Source organism: Chiloscyllium punctatum, chromosome 44 (genome assembly GCF_047496795.1).
Source record: "Chiloscyllium punctatum isolate Juve2018m chromosome 44, sChiPun1.3, whole genome shotgun sequence".
In the NCBI taxonomy this organism is placed as follows: Eukaryota; Metazoa; Chordata; class Chondrichthyes; order Orectolobiformes; family Hemiscylliidae; genus Chiloscyllium; species Chiloscyllium punctatum.
In genome coordinates, this window is record NC_092782.1 from 46,272,553 (window position 1) to 46,291,198 (window position 18,646).

Below are 18,646 nucleotides of genomic sequence, written 5' to 3' on the forward strand. Positions count from 1 at the left end.
ACTTAGTTAATTACTTTATTAATTTACGTAAATTTATGAGTTAATTAATTTCTAAGACTTCTCTGCTATGCTCTTTAACTTAGTGCAGATTTCCTACCAGCCAATCATGTTACAGCTTCCCTGTGACATCACTCCAGTATTTTTCTCAGCAAGTGAGTTTTACAGTCAGTCCGCACTGCTGCTGCTGCTCCCCAAACCAAAATGGAAAGGTGTCTTGGGGTTGTGGGGAAGTGCTGAGAATGAAGGTGTGAACTACGGTGTCCTAGAGGTAACAGTCCTTGCAAAATGCTGACAAGGAGGGGAGTTGAATAGGTCTCTGGCTGTGGGTTACCCTACTGGAAGTGAAGGAAATGACAGCTTATGACTCTTTAGGTTGTGAATGCTGGTGGGTGGAAAGTGAGGATCAGGGTAGCCTTATTATTGATGTGGGTAGGAAAATAACAGAGCAGAAGTGCATGAAATGGGTTTGACACAGCTAACAGTCCTGTCAACCACAGTGATGGAGAATCCTTAGCTGAGGTGATAAGTGGACATTTCTAAGGTCCCCTGAAGAAGGTGACATTATCAGAACAGATGAAATGGAAACAGAAAAACTTGGAGAACGGAATGGTATCTTTACAAAATGTAAGGTGGGACAATCTATAATCCAGGTAACTGTGAGAGTCAGTGATTTTGTAGTGGATATTGGAGGGCAGCCATTTCCCAGAAATGAAAAGATTGATGTCAAGAAGGGAAAGGAGGAGTAGAGATGACCCAGATGAAAGTGAAAGCAGGGTGGAAATTGAAAGCAAAAATGATTTTTTTTTCAATTTCGAATGAGGGGGGAAACAGCACCAATGATGATATTCATGTACCTGAGAAAGTACTGTGGAGAGGGACTCAAGTAGAATTGGAACAAGGAATGAGCTGAAAATGTGTTGCTGGAAAAGCGCAGCAGGTCAGGCAGCATCCAAGGAACAGGAGAATCGACGTTTCAGGCATCAGCCCTTCTTCAGGAATGAGGAAAGAAGAAGGGCTAATGCCCAAAACGTCGATTCTCCTGTTCCTTGGATGCTGCCTGACCTGCTGCGCTTTTCCAGCAACACATTTTCAGCTCTGATCTCCAGCATCTGCAGTCTTCACTTTCTCCTTGGAACAAGGAATGTACCACATGCCCCATTACTGGGTTTCACGCAGGTACCCATGGTCATATGTCTTATCTGAAGGAAGTGAGAGGTGTTAGAAGAGAAGTTGCTCAATGTGAGGATGAGGAAAGCCAGGCGAAGGAGGGTGGTGGCAGATGGGAACAGTTAAGGCCTTCTTTCCACGAAAATGCAGAGAGCCCTGAGATCACCCTGAAAGGGAACGAACGTGTAAAGGGATTGCAGATCCATTGTGAAAAGGAGGCAGCTGCTGTCCACCAACTGAAAATTCTGAAACTGACATAAAGCACCAAAAGAATTGCGGATTTAAATGGGAAAGGACTGGTTTGGAAGGGGAAAAAAATTGAGTCAAGATAGAAAGAGGTATGTTCCAAGGGGCAGGAATAGGCAGAAACAAGGAGTCTGCCTGGATAGTCCTATTTGCAGATTTTGGAAAGAAAGTATACGTAGGCTGTATGAGGCTGTTGGCAAGCTTGACTACAAAGTCAAGGTAGGATCTGAGAGCACAGAGTGCTGTCATTTCAGAGGGAGACATATTGAAATAGATTAGGAGGGCAGAGAAATTAAGGCAATCAATGTCACATCAACAATTCTCAATGAAAAGTTTTAGCACAGAGGGAGGGTTCCATCATTTACATATTGTCTTTAGAAAGCAAAATGTCAAAACATTTTACATGGAAAGCAAACAGAAAAGAGACCTTTATTAGAGGAAACCAAAAAAGTGCAGGACATGTTATGAATTCAGTATGACTCCAGCTTAAAGACAATGAACAAAAACTAAACAACTGCAGATGATTGAAATCGGAAACAAAGACAGAATTGCTGGAGAACGTCAACAGAGAAAGCAGAGTCAATGTTTTGCCCTTCCTCTCAACCCTATGAACCAACAAAAGCAGACACAGGAAGACAGTTTGTGTGTGCGTGTGCGTGTGCGTGCGTGTGTAGATCGGGGTGGGAGGATGAACAGGAGGGTGTAAAGACACAGAAGGTAAATTGGGAGAGGGTGTAAACATACCCTGTGATAGCATATCCTGCCAAAGGGTCTCTCAAACATACTGGTAAGAGATCTGGGATCAGAAAGTCTGCATTCTGCAGGAAGGCATCACATTGACCATTGTGTTATTTTCCCCAAGGGATTTAAAACTAAATACAGCTATAGCCATTGTTCTATCAAATGTTGAGTACAGTTACAGATCATTTCCATGCAGCGATACTTCCAAAAAGCTACTGTAAATTGTTTCTTTCATTATAAATGCCAGCTTGAACAGTAATTAAACACAGCCCAATTTAGAATAAAGCAATGCCCCAGTTCTGTCAGATAACCGTCAACTTCAAACGGTCTTATTTTAGCCATTAATCATGCACAGGAATCAGCTTCAAATTCGAGGACTGCAGGTTAGAAGTTAGGTTTTTGTTTAAAAAAAAGCTGTCTCCAACGAAATATGCTGCAGAATTCTGACATTCATACTTAGGAAATATTTGAAAAGTATGGTACAATGAAACTATAACACAATATAATACATTACATCTTCAGTGTGCACAAGATAATATTTGAAATTATTGGTTCATATAACAATCCATTCTAAGAAATGACAAATACAAAATACAACCCAAAAATCATGGGATAAAAAGCAGTACTCAGAATCATATTACAGGAGGATGGCATTTGGCCTATTGTGCCAGTATCAACTCTGAAAGAGACACCAAATAGTTTCATCCTGAACGTTCTGCTTAAGGACATAGAATATTTTCCTTTTCCAGTATTCATCTGATTCAACAATGCCATTAAGTGATACACACTCCGCAATAACCTGCTTATTTTGCATTTTGTCATCAAGTCAACACCGATTGTGACATCAAGATAGCCTTTCACCAAACATGGTCCGAACAAATCTGAAGTCAATGTGAACTGGGGAAAACACTATGCTAGTTGGGTTATCACTTTGAAAAAAGGAAGATGGATGTGTTTGTTGAAGGTCAAATACCTCGGACTCAGGATATTACTGCAGGAGTTCCTCACACCTGTATCCTATGCTCAACCATCTTCAGCTGCTTCATCAATGATCTTCCCTCCACAATGATTAGGCATAACAAATGATAATCGTGCAATGTTCAGTATTATTCACAATGCCAGAGACATTGTTATAGACAATATCCATTAAGACAGGGACAACATCCAGACTTGAGCTGATAAGCACCAAATAGCATTCATGCCACACAAAAAGCAGAAAAGGAAGAATGCAATCATTTCCTTTTGACATTCAATGGTATTACCATTGCTTAATCCTCCCCTCTATCATACATCCAGAAGTGACCATTTACTAGAAACTGGACTATTCCAAACATATAAATACCTTAAGTACAAAAGCACCCAGAAGTTAGGAATCCTGCAAATTATTCACCTCCTCACTCCCCAAAGTCTGGTCAGGACTCAAATCAGGAGTGTGAAGGAAAAGTCTCCTATTATCACATTTTCCTGAACTTCCAACAACATACAAAATAATCCTGGGAGGTAGCTTAGTGGTAATGTCACACATCTGTGTTGGAGACACATAGTGGGACAAGTAATTATACTTATAAATTACTGCCTGTTTAGTATGTTAACTAATTATTGCATCTTTTTTGAATAAGTTTTGTTTTGATAACGAACCCATAATTGTGTTTATTAAGAAACCTGGTTGAAAGATCCTTTTGTTTAAAACCTGATAAGAGATAAGGTATTTAACTGGCCAGTAACTGAGAAAAGTATTGTTGTATTGTGATCCACGCCTCCTCAAAGAATTATAGTCAATTTGTCAGCATGTTCCACTCTTCTGGGACTTTTCCAGAAACTAAGGATTCTTGTAAGTTTACTATCAGTGCATCCACTATCCCTGTATCTACTTCCTTTAGCTTTCTGGGATGCATCCCATCAGGTATAGGGGACATAGTCCCATAGGTTTCTGCAGCACATTTTTTCCAGTGACAGGTATTATATTTCCTTTTGCTCCTTGATTCCTTAGCTTTTTTAAAAAAGTTAACTTGCTATTCCTGTGAAGACGGATACAAAATATTTATTTAATTTCTTTGCTATTTTTCTATTTCCCATTCTAATTTCCCCAGCCACATTTTCTCAGAGACCTACATTCACTTTGGCCTTCTCTTTCTTTTCACATATTTAATGCAGCTTATGTTGGTCCTCTGGATGCTATTTACCAGCTTACCATCACAGTTTGTTTTCTCTCCCTTTTATTTTTTTGGTTATCTTTTGTTGGTTTAGAGTGACATCCATTCCTCCAGCCTAATTTGTAACATGTTCACCCTATGACTCCAAATGGACTTATTCAAAGAGATATTTAATAACTCTTAGCAAAGATTTATTATTTGCAGAACTCACGGGTTCTTTCATTCTTCCATAGTCTATGGGTAGTACTGGCAAGACCAGCTTATTGTTCAATTACTCTTGCTGAGCCAGATCAGTGGGCAGCTAAACATCAATCACATGTAGGCAAAAGTGAGGACTGCAGATGCTGGAGATTAAAGTCAATCACATATCATCGAGATCAAGAATGGATGGCAGATTCTCCGATACAGAGCAGCATGGGTATCCTGGTACATAAAGCAAATTATATTGCCATGCTGTTACATCAAGTGATGAAAGAGTCAAATGGAACACTGTTGATTAGTGAAAGGGGGAATTAGAGTACAGAAGTTGTACTACAGCTGTAGAGGGTCACCACATCTGATGCAAAGAATAGAGTTTTGGTTTCCTTGTTTGACAAAAGTCTACATAAGCTTTTCAACCCAGGAATAAGTTATATTATGAAGAAATGTTGAGCAGATTAGGTCTATATCCACTGAGATCAAAAGATTTTGAAGGAACTGGATAGGGTGGATAACATGAGATGCTTCCCCTTGTGGGGGTCACAATTTAAGAATAGGTGGTTTTCCTTTAATGACAGTAATGAGGATGTTTTTCCTCTCAAAAGGTCAAATTCTAATCTTGAGGACATCATGGACACCGGTTCTTTAAATTGGAGAGTTACAGATTAGCTAAAAAGGATTTATGATTAGGGTTTGGAATAGGGCCAGTCAAAGACAGAAGTGGGAAGTTGTTTAGATTAGATTAGATTAGATTAGATTACTTACAGTGTGGAAACAGGCCCTTGGGCCCAACAAGTCCACACCGCCCCGCCGAAGCGTAACCCACCCATACCCATACCCCTACATCTACATTTACTCCTTACCTAACACGATGGGCAATTTAGCATGGCCAATTCACCTGGCCCTGCACATCTTTGGACTGTGGGAGGAAACCGGAGCACCCGGAGGAAACCCACGCAGACACGGGGAGAACGTGCAAACTCCACACAGTTTGTGTGTGGACCCTGTGGAGACTAGAGAAGTGCTAAATGAGTATTTCTGATCGGTTTTCACTCAGGAAGAGAAGAAGAATGAGATACGAGACATTAGACTAGAAAGGATTGAGATTAGTAAGGAAGAGGTATTATCAACTCTAGAAGGAGTGAAAATAGATAAGTCTCCTGGGCTGGATCGGATTTATCAAAGGATTTTTTTGGGAAGCGAGAGAGGTGGTGTTGGAGCCTTTGGGCTTTGATCTTTGAGCTGTCATTATCTACAAGTTTAGTACCAGAGGACTGGAGGATTGCAAATGTGCTCTTATTCAAGAAGGGCAGTAGAGATGATCCAGTTAATTATAGACCAGTAAGCCTTAAGTCTGTTGTAGGAAGAGATTTGGAAAGGATGAGTGATAAGATTTATAATCATCTTGCAAGCAACAATTTGATTGCAGATAGTCAACATGGTTTTGTCAAGGGCAGGCCATGTCTCTCAAAATTCATTGAGTTTTTTGAGAAGTTGATCAAGCATGTGGATGAGGGTAGGGCACTTGACGTGGTATACATGGACTTCAGTAAAGCCTTTGATAAGGTTCCACGTGGTAGGCGGTTGGAGAAAATTCAGAGGTATGGGATTGAGGGTGATTTAGTAGTTTGGATTAGAAACTGGTTTTCTCGAAGGCGGCAGCGAGTAGTGGTTGATGGAAAATATTCAGCCTGGAATCCGGTTACTAGTGGTGTGCCACAACAATCAGATTTGGGACCACTACTGTGTGTCATTTTTTTATTAAAAAGACTTAGATGCAGGCATAGGTGGATGGTTAGTAAGTTTGAAGATGACACTCAAGTCAGAAGAGTAGTGGACAGTGTGGTAGAATGTTGCAGGTTGCAGGGGGACTTGGATAAACTGCAGAATTGGGCTGAGGTGACAAATGGAATAAAATGCAGGTAGATGTGAGGTGATTCACTGGGTCAATGGAAAGATTCTTGGTAGTGTGGATGTGCAGCGTACATGGATCTTAGAGTCCAAGTACCTGAAAGTTGCTACCCAGGTTGATAGCGCTGTTAAGAAGGTATACGTTATGTTAGGTTTTATTGGTAGAGGGATTGAGATCCGGAGCGGCAATGTCATGCTGCAACTATACAAAACGCTAGTGTGGCCACACTTGGAATATTGTGTACAGTTCTGGTCGCCCCATTACAGGAAAGATGTGGAAGCATTGGAAAAGGTGCAGAGGAGATTTACCAGGATGTTGCCTGGTCTGGAGGGAAGGTCTTATGAGGAAAGGCTGAGACACTTGGGTCTGTTCTCATTGGAAAGAAGGAGGCTAAGAGGGATTTGATAGAGACATACAAGATGATCAGAGGATTAGATAGAGTAGACAGTGAAAGTCTTTTCCCTAGAATGATGACATCAGCTTGTATGAGGGAGCATAGCTACAAATTGAGGGGTGATAGATTTAAGACAGATGCCAGAGGCAGATTCTTTACTCAGTGGTAAGGGTGTGGAATGCCCTCCCTGCCAATGTAGTTAACTCAGCCACATTAGGTAGATTTAAACAATCCTTGGATCAGCACATGGATGATGGGATAGTGTAGGAGGACGGACTTAGATTAGAGCTCACTTGAGCGGTACCTCATCCACCACTGACACACAGTAGCAACAGCATGGACCAGTTATTAGATGCACCATAATAACTCATCACAGTTCCTTTGACAGCATCTTCCAATCGCACAACCTTCACTACATAGAACAAGGAAAAAAACTGCATTTCAATTTCCCTTGTAAGCTACACACCATTCTGACTTGGGAAATTTATTACTATACTGTTACTAGGGCAAACTCCTGGAACACTAGCCCTCCCCTAAAAAACAGCACTGTGGGTACATCAACACCACAAAGACTACGGAGGATCAACGTGAGGTTCACCACCAACTTTCAAAGGGCAATTAGGGATTGGCAATAAATACTGGCTAGCCACTGATGACCACAACCGATGAAAGGATACTTTCAGAAAAAAATCCTTCCTGACTTTCCCCTTTCAGTGCTACACACAGACCAATAAACAGCGTATTATTTATTCAACTTTCACAAATCTTATAAAGCAGAGTCCTGAGGGTGACTAAACCAATTGCTGCAGAGAATAGAAGTGTGATGCAGAGAAAAACGTTACTTGGTGCTGCGCACAAAGAGACTGCTATCTCAGTGCATTCTTGGTTAGCTGATTTACTGGGTACAAAACAGAAGTCTACAGGTGTCATTGCAGAGGACTTGCTTGGTAAGGGGAGGACTGCAATTAAGGTTGATGGGGGAGGGGGCACAGTTGGCAAAGCTTGTGTGTCAAGGAGTCAGAAATACACATACACACACACAAACAAACAACCAACCAGAAAGTGTTGATGCAACTAAATTACACTTGATTTGAATGAGCTTTTACTTTATCATGAGGCAATCTGTGCTTTCAATAAATTCTAATAAATATTCAGTGCTCGAATGCTGCAATCTTCCTACATTGCAGAATCAAAATAAAATCAGAATACTTAAAGATCAATTGTGACCAATAACAAAACAAATGGTCAGCAGCTTCATGTTCATTCTCCTCAACCCATTCCATGAACAAATGAATATTCTGATGAAAATTGAGGGGCATTAACATCTTGCAAGACACTTTACAAAATTAAGAACTCAACCAGCATGAAATTAAACAAATCAGTGCTGAGATAAAACCATTGGACACGGAATCAAAATGATCTAATTATTTTAAGTTTAAGCTAAAAAAAACTAACATGAAAAGGTTTTAGGTTACATTAAAAAAGATCTGATGCATCATCAACTGAAAGGGGTGGTGAGCACAGCAGGACTAGGAATCAATTTATCAGGCTGCCTTTTTCAGGAACTCACACCACCAAAAACTATCCTACCTTTTGAAGCAATGCATTCTCCAGTCACCTACTTCTGATGGGCTCAATGTTCACTGAAGTTAAAATACTAGTTCCAATACATGTTGCAACTGCATGCAGTTCCTTTCTGGCTATTAAACTTAATGTTGTAAAATCTTTTAGGTCTTGAAAGGCAGAATTCACAACATTAAGGGTAGTATACTTGTTAAAAGCTGCATTTTTTTTTGCTTTATTATACTGCAGTTTACTCTTTACAACCCTGTACTGTTAGTGCTCCTTGAGTCAGGGCAACCAATAAAATCTGTTGGCAAACTTCCAAAATTGGTTCTTGATCCAACTGATGGCACGTATGTTTCTTCTTCCACTCTTACCATACATTCATCCTGTTTCATCAAATCAACAACTTGCCCAAGATTGCCCAAAGTTGAGTATTTACCAGGTAAACAGTCAAATACGTCATTACTAACATATGCAATACTACAGAAAATATGCAGAAGTAAAATACTTCTTGATTCATCATTGTACAGAGTTTAATGATGGTAATATAACTTGAACAATGTCCACTAGGAACTATACTAATACTGAGCAAATGAATTAACAGAAAAGGAACCATCTTCCTGGTTGAATTGAAACCAGACTGACATTTCCACATAAATTTAGTGCAGAAACTACTGAAAGCATTGAGGTAAAAAAGTGATAATGAAACAGTTTTAAACTGATTTAAGGTCAAATAATTCAACACTTCAAATCTTAAGTTACATATGTCTACTTTTAATGAGCATATGCAAGGGTCTGTTGAGAGAGCATTACTCAAGTCATCACTACAAAATCATTAGCAGTTTCCCTACAAGTAAATTTGCATTATGAACTTCAGTTCAGGCAACTAGAGACCTCTTGGAACATTTTCTTAATAAATGGTAGAGTTAATCGTCAAAAATCTCATTAAAATTAGACAACTTGTCCTAAAGCGATGTAGAAAACTCCTCTTTGTTGCACGTTTATATTGAAAGAAAAGACAACTGTTGGGGCCAATTTCATATGATGGGCGAAATGGATTTGAGCTTTCTCACTCCCCAGCATGAGCCTTGTCCAATTCTAACAGCATTCCTCAACTCCAAATAAAGATATACAAAAGTCAAACTGAGAAATAGCAAGGCTGGTAGATAGGTGTTGCATCTGTACAGTATAGCCATGCATTCTATTTTGTGCATGGAACTAATTACTTTCAAGGATTAGAGCAAGGGGAAAGTCAGGGAAGTGGGAGAAAGCGGGCTGTTCTGAGAGCTGGCATGGACATGATAGTCAAATAGCATTCTTCTGTGTTGTAACCATTCTATTGTTCTACATTATATGACAGGCAGTCTGTACATTACAGTTTCCACAATAGCAATGTGGCAACGACCAAATAATCTGACTTTGTGATGTTGATTGAGGGGTATATATTGATCAGGTCACTCAGGACAACTGTCTTGTTCTTCTTTGAAATAATACCATGAGATCTTTCATGTCTGTGAGAAATAGCATGCAGGATTAACTAAAAAACATAGATGTTTGGATAAAACTAAGAGATTGTTCAAAACGTTGCCAATTAAAATTTCCAGTCTAGAGTAAATCTTTGTCGTAAATGGATACCTCCAGTGCAATTAGAGATAGGCAATATATATTGACTAAACCAGCAACCCCTATATTTCAAGACTTTTAAAAAGAACATATGTTCCCTGTTTTTTTTTCAAAAAAAGTCTTTCTTGGAAATATAGGGGTTGCTGGCTAGGTCAATATATATTGCCTATCTGAATTGCATTGAAAATTCTTATTCTAAACTCCCCCATGAGGGGAAACATTGTCTCAGCATCTACTCTTGTATTAAATACAGTATTTCAATTTTGATATAACTAAGACTTTTTCTCTAGTGAAGTCTTCTCTCACATTTGCCCTCTGATTTTCTCATTGTTGGGATGCTTTTAGTGGTTTCTACTCTGCACACCAGAGAAAAAATATTTATTCCAAGTCTGTCCTCTTTCCTTGTTTGCCTTTATTAAATTATCAGTTTCAGCTTCTACAGAGGCAGCTTTTACTTCAGCTATTCTGTTCTTTCTTATATACCTGTTGATGCTAGTATTGTTTGTGTTTAAATTTATTGCTTGTTTACTCAAATAAACTATTCTCTTATTTTAGTTGAGAGTTGCTTTCTAAATTTTCCCTGCAACATGAATTTTACATTGAATAATTTATTTTTTCAATTTGATAGCAATCTTAATAAATAATAAAAACAACGTGCAGGAGAAACTCAACAGATCAAGCAACATCTGTCAAGACACAAACAGAGTCTATCATTTAGAGTCTGATATTCCCCCTATTATTTCAGGTTTCCAGCATCTGCAGTGTTTTGCCCATATCTGAAATCACATCCTTAATACTCTTAGTCAGTTGCAGGATGGATTATCCTTCTCATAATCCTTCATTTACACGGTAATATAGGTATCCCCCGCTTTTCGAACGTTCGCTTTTACGAAAGACCACCATTAGTACCTTTCCTCGCAAATCCATAGCAGTTTTTACAAAAAATGGCGATACTTTTTCCATATAAATCATGGGCCTTCGCTTTACACCATTTTCGGCTTATGAAAACTTTTCTAGGAATTTCCGATAGTGGGGGGCTACCTGTAGACATAACAATTCTCAATACAAATATCTCCTTGAACATCTGCCATTGCATTACTACCATCTTGAATTTATTTCCCCAGTACACTTAAGCCAGTTTTGACTTCATAATTTGCCATGATTTAAGGCATTAGTTTCAAACAGTTTCACTGTCAAATTAAATGTGAAATTCCATTATTTGATCACTCTTTCCCTGGAAGTCCTTTACTACAATACAATTAACTAACCCTGTCTTATTACACGTTGACAGGTCTAAAACAGCCTGTTCCTTGAGTGCATTTGTCCAAGAAATTGTCTCAATATACTTTACATACTCATCCTCAAGGTTTTGTTTACCGAATTTTATTTGTCCAATCCATATTCAAGTTAAATCACCCATTATTTTTCCTGAATGCCTCCATTATTTCTAAATTTATACCATGTCCTACACTTTAGCTGCAAGTAGAAGGCTGAAGATCCAGGACTAGCTTCTTTTGGTTCCAAGAGTTGAAAACTCAAACTTAAAACTGGGCTGTAGTACTGCAACACCTAACTCTGCCATGAGAGCACAGACAACAGCTACTAGCAACACTAAATGGTGAATACAGCTTGTTGGGCAGCTTTGACATTCGGATCTCATTCATCTTTCTGCTTACACTCCAGAAGAAGTTTTCTTCCACTTTTCTTTCAAATAAAGAAAATAATTACATAACATATTTAAAATACATTTTCATTGTTACAAGTGCAACTTAAAATAAGGACATGGTTCATAAATAAAAGGATCACAAAACCATAGCTTCCAAGAAACAACTTTCCAAATTACCGCTTTCTCATCATTCTAAGTAATCCACAAACACAATATCGAAAAGGCAGAATACCAGATGGCAATAAATCACAATTACGTAATTATCACCACCTATGGAGGTTTTGGAATACACATTTAAAATTAAAAGCATAATAACAGTTTTAATTTTTATGATATTAAATATAAACCATGGAACATTTACAGCATGTGAACTCTTGCCAGGTCATCACTATCTTGTTTCCAAAATCTCAAATGCAAAACGCTTTAGAGTAGGTTACATGAGTTGACTTGATTTTCTCTCTCACCCTGCCACTGCAAAAGGATTTCACAGTAATTTGACTAAAAAGAGAAGAGGTATGGCCATGTAGGATTGCTTGGTATGCAGTTCTGAAGAAGTCACTGTTATTTAGAAGCTGAAAACTGGCCAATGATCCTAATAAAGCACGTTTGCAACAATTCTGTTCCTTTGGCTGACAAAATTTATTACACTTTAAAACACCAGAACAGCTCACACTGCAAACATGAATTACACCAGCTCTTTTAATTACCATAGAACTTTCAGAACCAAATGATAAGGCCAACAATATACAATTTATCAACTCAAAAACCAGGCCAAACATATAGAAGCTTATATTTGGTAATGTGCTAGGGTACCATGTACTGTAAAATTAACTAGTTAGCCAAAAACTTAGTCATTCCGCAAGAAGGGTAGAATTTGTATTTCCTGTAAGGGTGAGGAAAACAGAACAAAAGTTCAGTGGTCCACTCTGTCTTACCCCTACCCCCTCAGCTCAGTAAATGAAGCATTGGACAGGCCATGTGGAACCATCTGATGGGAAAAGTTCCAGAGTCACAAAGAGTTCTGGGCATAAATCAAGATGGTAGATGGATGTTATGTGACAGAAGGGTAAGGTACAATTACCAGAATCAGCACAGCTACAAATTAAAAAACCCCCCGAGCTCTCTGAATCTCTTTAAGTCAGCTCAAAAAAAACTATTTTAAAAAGTTTAAAACATAGTAAACATCACCTTCATCAACAACATCTCGTGCTACATTCAGCCATGATACCTATGGCAGTCTTTTCTGGAATCTTTGTTTCATCTTTGCACAGCTGTGCAAAACACAAAACTTCGTATCCAATACCTAAAATATTCAACAGGCACACAAAAATTGCTGATGAAGGGACATGAACAGGGTCAATAGCTTTCAATTAGTAACTTCAAAATGGCAGACAAGCTGTCTCGTCACACCCACTCATCTTCCAGGACTTAAGACTGACCGAATGACGGCACATTGTCGATTCAATATAATCACATCCTATTTACATTTGTGCAAGGGCATTTGTTGCCATAAAATTCAGCGCTATATTTCACTGCACTCATTTTATTAAAAATCACATTCTCTTCTGCTACAACCTTCAGGTTAAAAACAAATTTTTGTAGGACGGATTTTTATCCCTCAGGTTCCCTACTTTCCTGATCCAGTTTAAAGTTTAAAATGGTAAAACTAACCGAATACATTCATACATATATGGGCAGGAACAGATGTTGTACTTCCATGCCTGGATAACGTTAACATAAATTGTTACCAAAATTCAGCTACTTAAACTGTAGAAGTGGCCTTATCCTGTCACACAACTGAATTCACATTCTGAATGTGAAAGCCCATTCATGAATGAGACAGTGAACTAGAGTGGTTGAATCATGTAATATAGGAAATTTATGACTTGTCTATTATCAAGTACAATCTTCTCTAATTCTCATGTACTTCAGGCAACCAAATTTGTGAAACATTGCCCTCATTCCAGTACATCATTTTACAGTAACTACTGCAAGACAATTTCCTTAAAGATGGAACCTACATATTCCACATACAACAGGACATGTGTGATACTCCTTTATTTCAATGTTCATTCAACTTCAACAAAAATCTTCTCTTAGCCATGATGAACTATTCTAATATTCCATGTTTTGTTCAAGGCAACTGAGAGTTGAAGAAATATTTGCAAATGTAAGGTGAATCATTCGCCTACCTCACGCTGCAGCACCAATTCCTTTGTAAATTGTGTAGCTTCTTCACTAAACGGTTCCCCTTCCTGGACTCCTGTTGGAGTGTTACGAGATCCACGAGGGCACTCAATACCTTAAACAATAAACAAGGCATTTGAGAATGACTGAAATCAATAGAGAAAGTATCCAAAATCTGACATTATTTATAATAAGAACGACACATTCAAAGGAATGCAATACAAAAACACTGCACTAACTCTTCTCATAAACCATGCCTCAAAACCCAAGAGTAATACAACGATTCTTCAATGCATTCCCTTGAAGGCAAGTACATCCTTCCTTAACATAAGGAGGCCATGACTGTGTACCTTGTACCAAGTGTGGTCTCAACAAGGTATTAACTGCAGCAAGGCTTCCTTACAGTTACATACTTACACAAGTTGAAGCTAATGTGCACTTGCCTTCCCAATTTCTTGTTGTAGCTAAATGCTCATTTTTTGTTCATGTTCAATGAATAAATCCCTCAGAATATCAATTAACACAAGTTTCTCAACTTCTAAAAAATATCCTGCTTTTGCATTCCTCCTACAAAAATATACAATACACAATTTTCCATAATACTCCATTTCTGTGAGATAGTGTGTTTTAGGTTATCTTTACTAATTCACTCATCAGCTCACTATATTCATTAATACTGGGCTCCTGTTTGCTCATTCATAACTCTTTACTAACTCATTATTTATTATAACACTGTTCATTCAATCATTCATAAAACCGTGGTTCTACAGTATAATTTACTAACATAAAATAAACCAAATTAAAACAAACCTTTCTAATCAAAACAATCCTTTCAAACCCATTACTGCGTTTTCACACTTTACAAAGCTCTTGCTGCAAGCAGCGTTTAGACCTATTTCAGAACAATACCACCCCCTGCCATCATGTCTCCACCAAAGATTATAATATTAATCAGCCCTTACCAACCATCTCAAGACATTACAGGACACCAAACATTTTCTCCAATTAGTGTGTACTTGTTAAATACCTTTTAACTGGGCAGTTATCCCTTTAAGAAACTAAATGACAAAATGTTGCTTCCATCAAATTGCATAAATGAATGAAACTCTCACCAGCAAATAGTAAACAAATCTCACAAACCAGCTGGGATAATCAGTTTAACATCTTTTAAGTACAGGTACAAGTTCTAACTTATTTAGAGCATATCGGCCTCGTATTTTTACTAATATTTACTAACTAAAAAGACAAAGGACTAAACACCTCTTAATTATGCAAACAGACCAGACAGACACACTTAATCCTGTCAGGAGAAGCAGCCAGCATTTAGCACACGTTTTAACCAATCTCCTATCTCCCAGGACAGAAGCCCCTCAATCCTTTGTGCACTACAGTTAAAACAATGTAACACCATAGGAATGGAATTTTAAGATATGCAAGAACTGTGCATAAAAAGGTCAGTTTAAGAACTGTATTTTGGGATTCTATTGCACCTCAAACTTGCGCTACTTGCAGTTGCTGAACAAAGGAGGCTACTTTTGCCACTCACCAATTTTGGCCACTTTTGAACATAATCTCACAGGTCCAATCTACAAGCTTTTAAAGACAATGCATTTTTTTCCACATCATCAGTTAAATTGTATTCATTACACCTGGTCCCCTCCTTCAAATCATGGATTATGGATTGCAAATAACAGATATTCAAGCATAGAACAGTGTGAAATTCCATGAGTTTCACTCTACCATCTCAAAAGATCTGTTTAGTCCTACACTAAAATAAAAGCACAATAGTGTATATACTGGAAGTATAAAACAAAAGCAGAAAAATGCCGGAGAAACTTGGTAGCATCTACAGTGAAAGAAACACATTAAACACTTTGATTTCAATTTGAGGCTTCTTTATGCATTTATTCTGATGCTATTTTCTGTCAGTTGAGCAATCTTCAATTCATATTAGCATGTTATACCAAACACCATATCACAAATTTCCAAGTGCCCCATTACTTTGTTCTATAGAATACATTCTTACTTCAGATTTCAGATTAACAGGCCTATATAGTTGTCTGTTACCGCAGTCCTGCCTTTCTTTTGCAGCAGTATTACATCTGCTTCTTTCCAATCCATGGGGACAAATCCAGAAACTAAAAAATGCTTTCAGATTAAAACTAATGAATTAATCTGCAGCCACCTTAAGATGTAGGCCATCAAACAACAGGATTTGTCAGCATTAAATTCGAGCAACATCTCGAGTACATTTTTATTTATGAATATTAATAGCTTTACATTATTGATTCTTATTCAAGTCTTGGATCATGAGAATTTCTGGTATGTCATAATGATAGCATAAGATAGCATAATCGCAACCTGCTTTAAAACTCTGGAAAGTAATTTTTTTTTTAAAATCTAGAATTTTAAACTAAAATTTGTACAGTATTTACTGGCCATCGTGTGTCAATCGTTTTTTTCTGAATACTGAAATTTGAGCAAATCAGAGCAAAAGTAGGGACATACAAGTCAAAAGTAAGCAACTTGTAAATAAGTGAGGTAAAAACAATGACTGCAGATGCTGGAAACCAGATTCTGGACAGTGGTGCTGGAAGAGCACAGCAGTTCAGGCAGCATCCAAGGAGCAGTGAAATCGACGTTTCGGGCAAAAGCCCTTCATCAGGAATAAACGCAGTGAGCCTGAAGCGTGGAGATTTAAGCTAGAGGAGGGTGGGGGTGGGGAGAAAGTAGCATAGAGTACAATAGGTGAATGGGGGAGGGGATGAAGGTGATAGGTCAGGGAGGAGAGGGTGGAGTGGATAGGTGGAAAAGGAGATAGGCAGGTCGGACAAGTCCGGGCAAGTCAAGGTGACAGTGCTGAGCTGGAAGTTTGGGACTAGGGTGAGGTGGGGGAAGGGGAAATGAGGAAACTGTTGAAGTCCACATTGATGCCCTGGGGTTGAAGTGTTCCGAGGTAGAAAATAAGGCGTTCTTCCTCCAGGCGTCTGGTGGTGAGGGAGCGGCAGTGGAGGTGGCCCAGGACCTCCATGTCCTCAGCAGAGTGGGAGGGGGAGTTGAAGTGTTGGGCCATGGAGTGGTGTGGTTGATTGGTGCGGGTGTCCTGGAGATGTTCCCTAAAACGCTCTGCTGGGGTTGGGGGGGGGGGGGCAGTCTCCCAGTTTCCCCAATGTAGAGGAGACCGCATCGGGAGCAACGGACACAATAAATAATATTAGTGGATGTGCAGGTAAAACTTTGATGGATGTGGAAGGCTCCTTTAGGGCCTTGGATACAGGTGAGGGAGGAAGTGTGGGTGCAGGTTTTACAGTTCCTGCGGTGGCAGGGGAAGGTGTCAGGATGGGAGGGTGGGTTGTAGGGGGGCGTGGACCTGACCACCCTCCCCTCCCTGACCTATCACCTTCATCCCCTCCCCCACTCACTTATCTCTCCACGCTTCAGGCTCTCTGCCTTTATCCCTGATGAAGAGCTTTTGCCCGAAACTTCAATTTCGCTGCTCCTTGGATGCTGCCTGAACTGCTGTGCTCTTCCAGCACCACTAATTCAGAAACTTGTAAATAAGTGGCTATTAAATGTCAACAATCAATAGATAATGGACTCATGTAACCTATTAGCTCAGTTGAATAGGTGGCTGTTTTGCAATCCAGAGCGATGCCAACTGCATGGGTTCAGTTTTCATACAGGTTGAGGTTACCATGAAAGTCCCTCTTTCTCAATCCCTCCCATTACCTGAGGTGCGGTGACCCTCAGGTTAAAACCACTACCAGATGTGTCTCTGATTAGGGAGTACTGCTATGGTCATCTTGAATATGGCAATTTTTTCCTTTACCTGTAACATTTATGAATTAAACACTGGCTTCAGGGTGGTTAAGCCAACTGACCATGACACCATGCTACATGAAGCATTTAAGCAGGGGAAGTTAACAGGAATGTAGTAATAGTAGGAGATAATACAGCTAAGTTGTTAGACACAGGTATATGCAGTCAAGCATAATCATCCAGCTGCCCATGTTGTATACCCAGTTCAGACTTTTGGACATCTTTTCTGGGCTGGATAGGAACTTGAATTGAGAGGGGAAGGATCCACTGGGGTGATCCATATAGACATCAACTACACAAGGAAAACAATGAAAGGAAAACAATGTTAGGGAGTCTGAGGAGCCAAGAGCTATATTAAAATGCAAAACATCAAATATGACTATCTTTAGATTACTACCAGAAGCATGAGCAAACTAGTATAGAGTGAAGATGATTCAAGAATGAAATGCATGGCTCAACAATTGCATTGGGCGAAATGGACTTCAATTAGAAGGGCATTGGCATCAGAAAGGAAGGGTGATAGAGAGTGGGAGTGAGAAAAAGTGAGAAAACAAAGTATAAGGGTTGACAGAGTGGACTGGGACATTCTCAATTTTGATCCACAGACTGCTGCACAGACTGCTGCACAGACTGCTGCAGGGTTCTACCATGGGTTAATGCAAGCTGGAGGAATAGCATCTCATTCTCCATGTCAGCACCGCTACAGCCTTCAGGACCCCACATTCAGTTCAACACAATCACAGTATGAATACACCCCTCCATTTTGATTATAATTCCAACCCCTATCCCAATATCTTGCATAGGCCAAATAATTCTCAACTATTCAAGCTATCGTTAACACTGAATTTCCATCTAGGAAATCTTTACTACCATTAGCATTCCCTTTGCGTTTTCCCTGGAAGGTCATCTCTCTTCCAGTCACATACCTCCCACTTGTCAGCAGCATTAAAAGCATTGAGTGTTCTTTGTTTCAG

General features: G+C 39.2%; 1 protein-coding gene across 1 annotated transcript in view; it reads right to left on the minus strand.

Annotated features, from left to right (window-relative positions):
* Window positions 1-18,646, minus strand: part of snd1 (staphylococcal nuclease and tudor domain containing 1) — an 868,653-nt gene that overhangs the window by 491,889 nt on the left and 358,118 nt on the right. Inside the window, exon 16 of the mRNA XM_072562814.1 lies at window positions 13,859-13,968. Within this exon, the coding sequence (XP_072418915.1) occupies window positions 13,859-13,968 (110 nt within the window). The remainder of the gene's footprint in view (window positions 1-13,858; window positions 13,969-18,646) is intronic.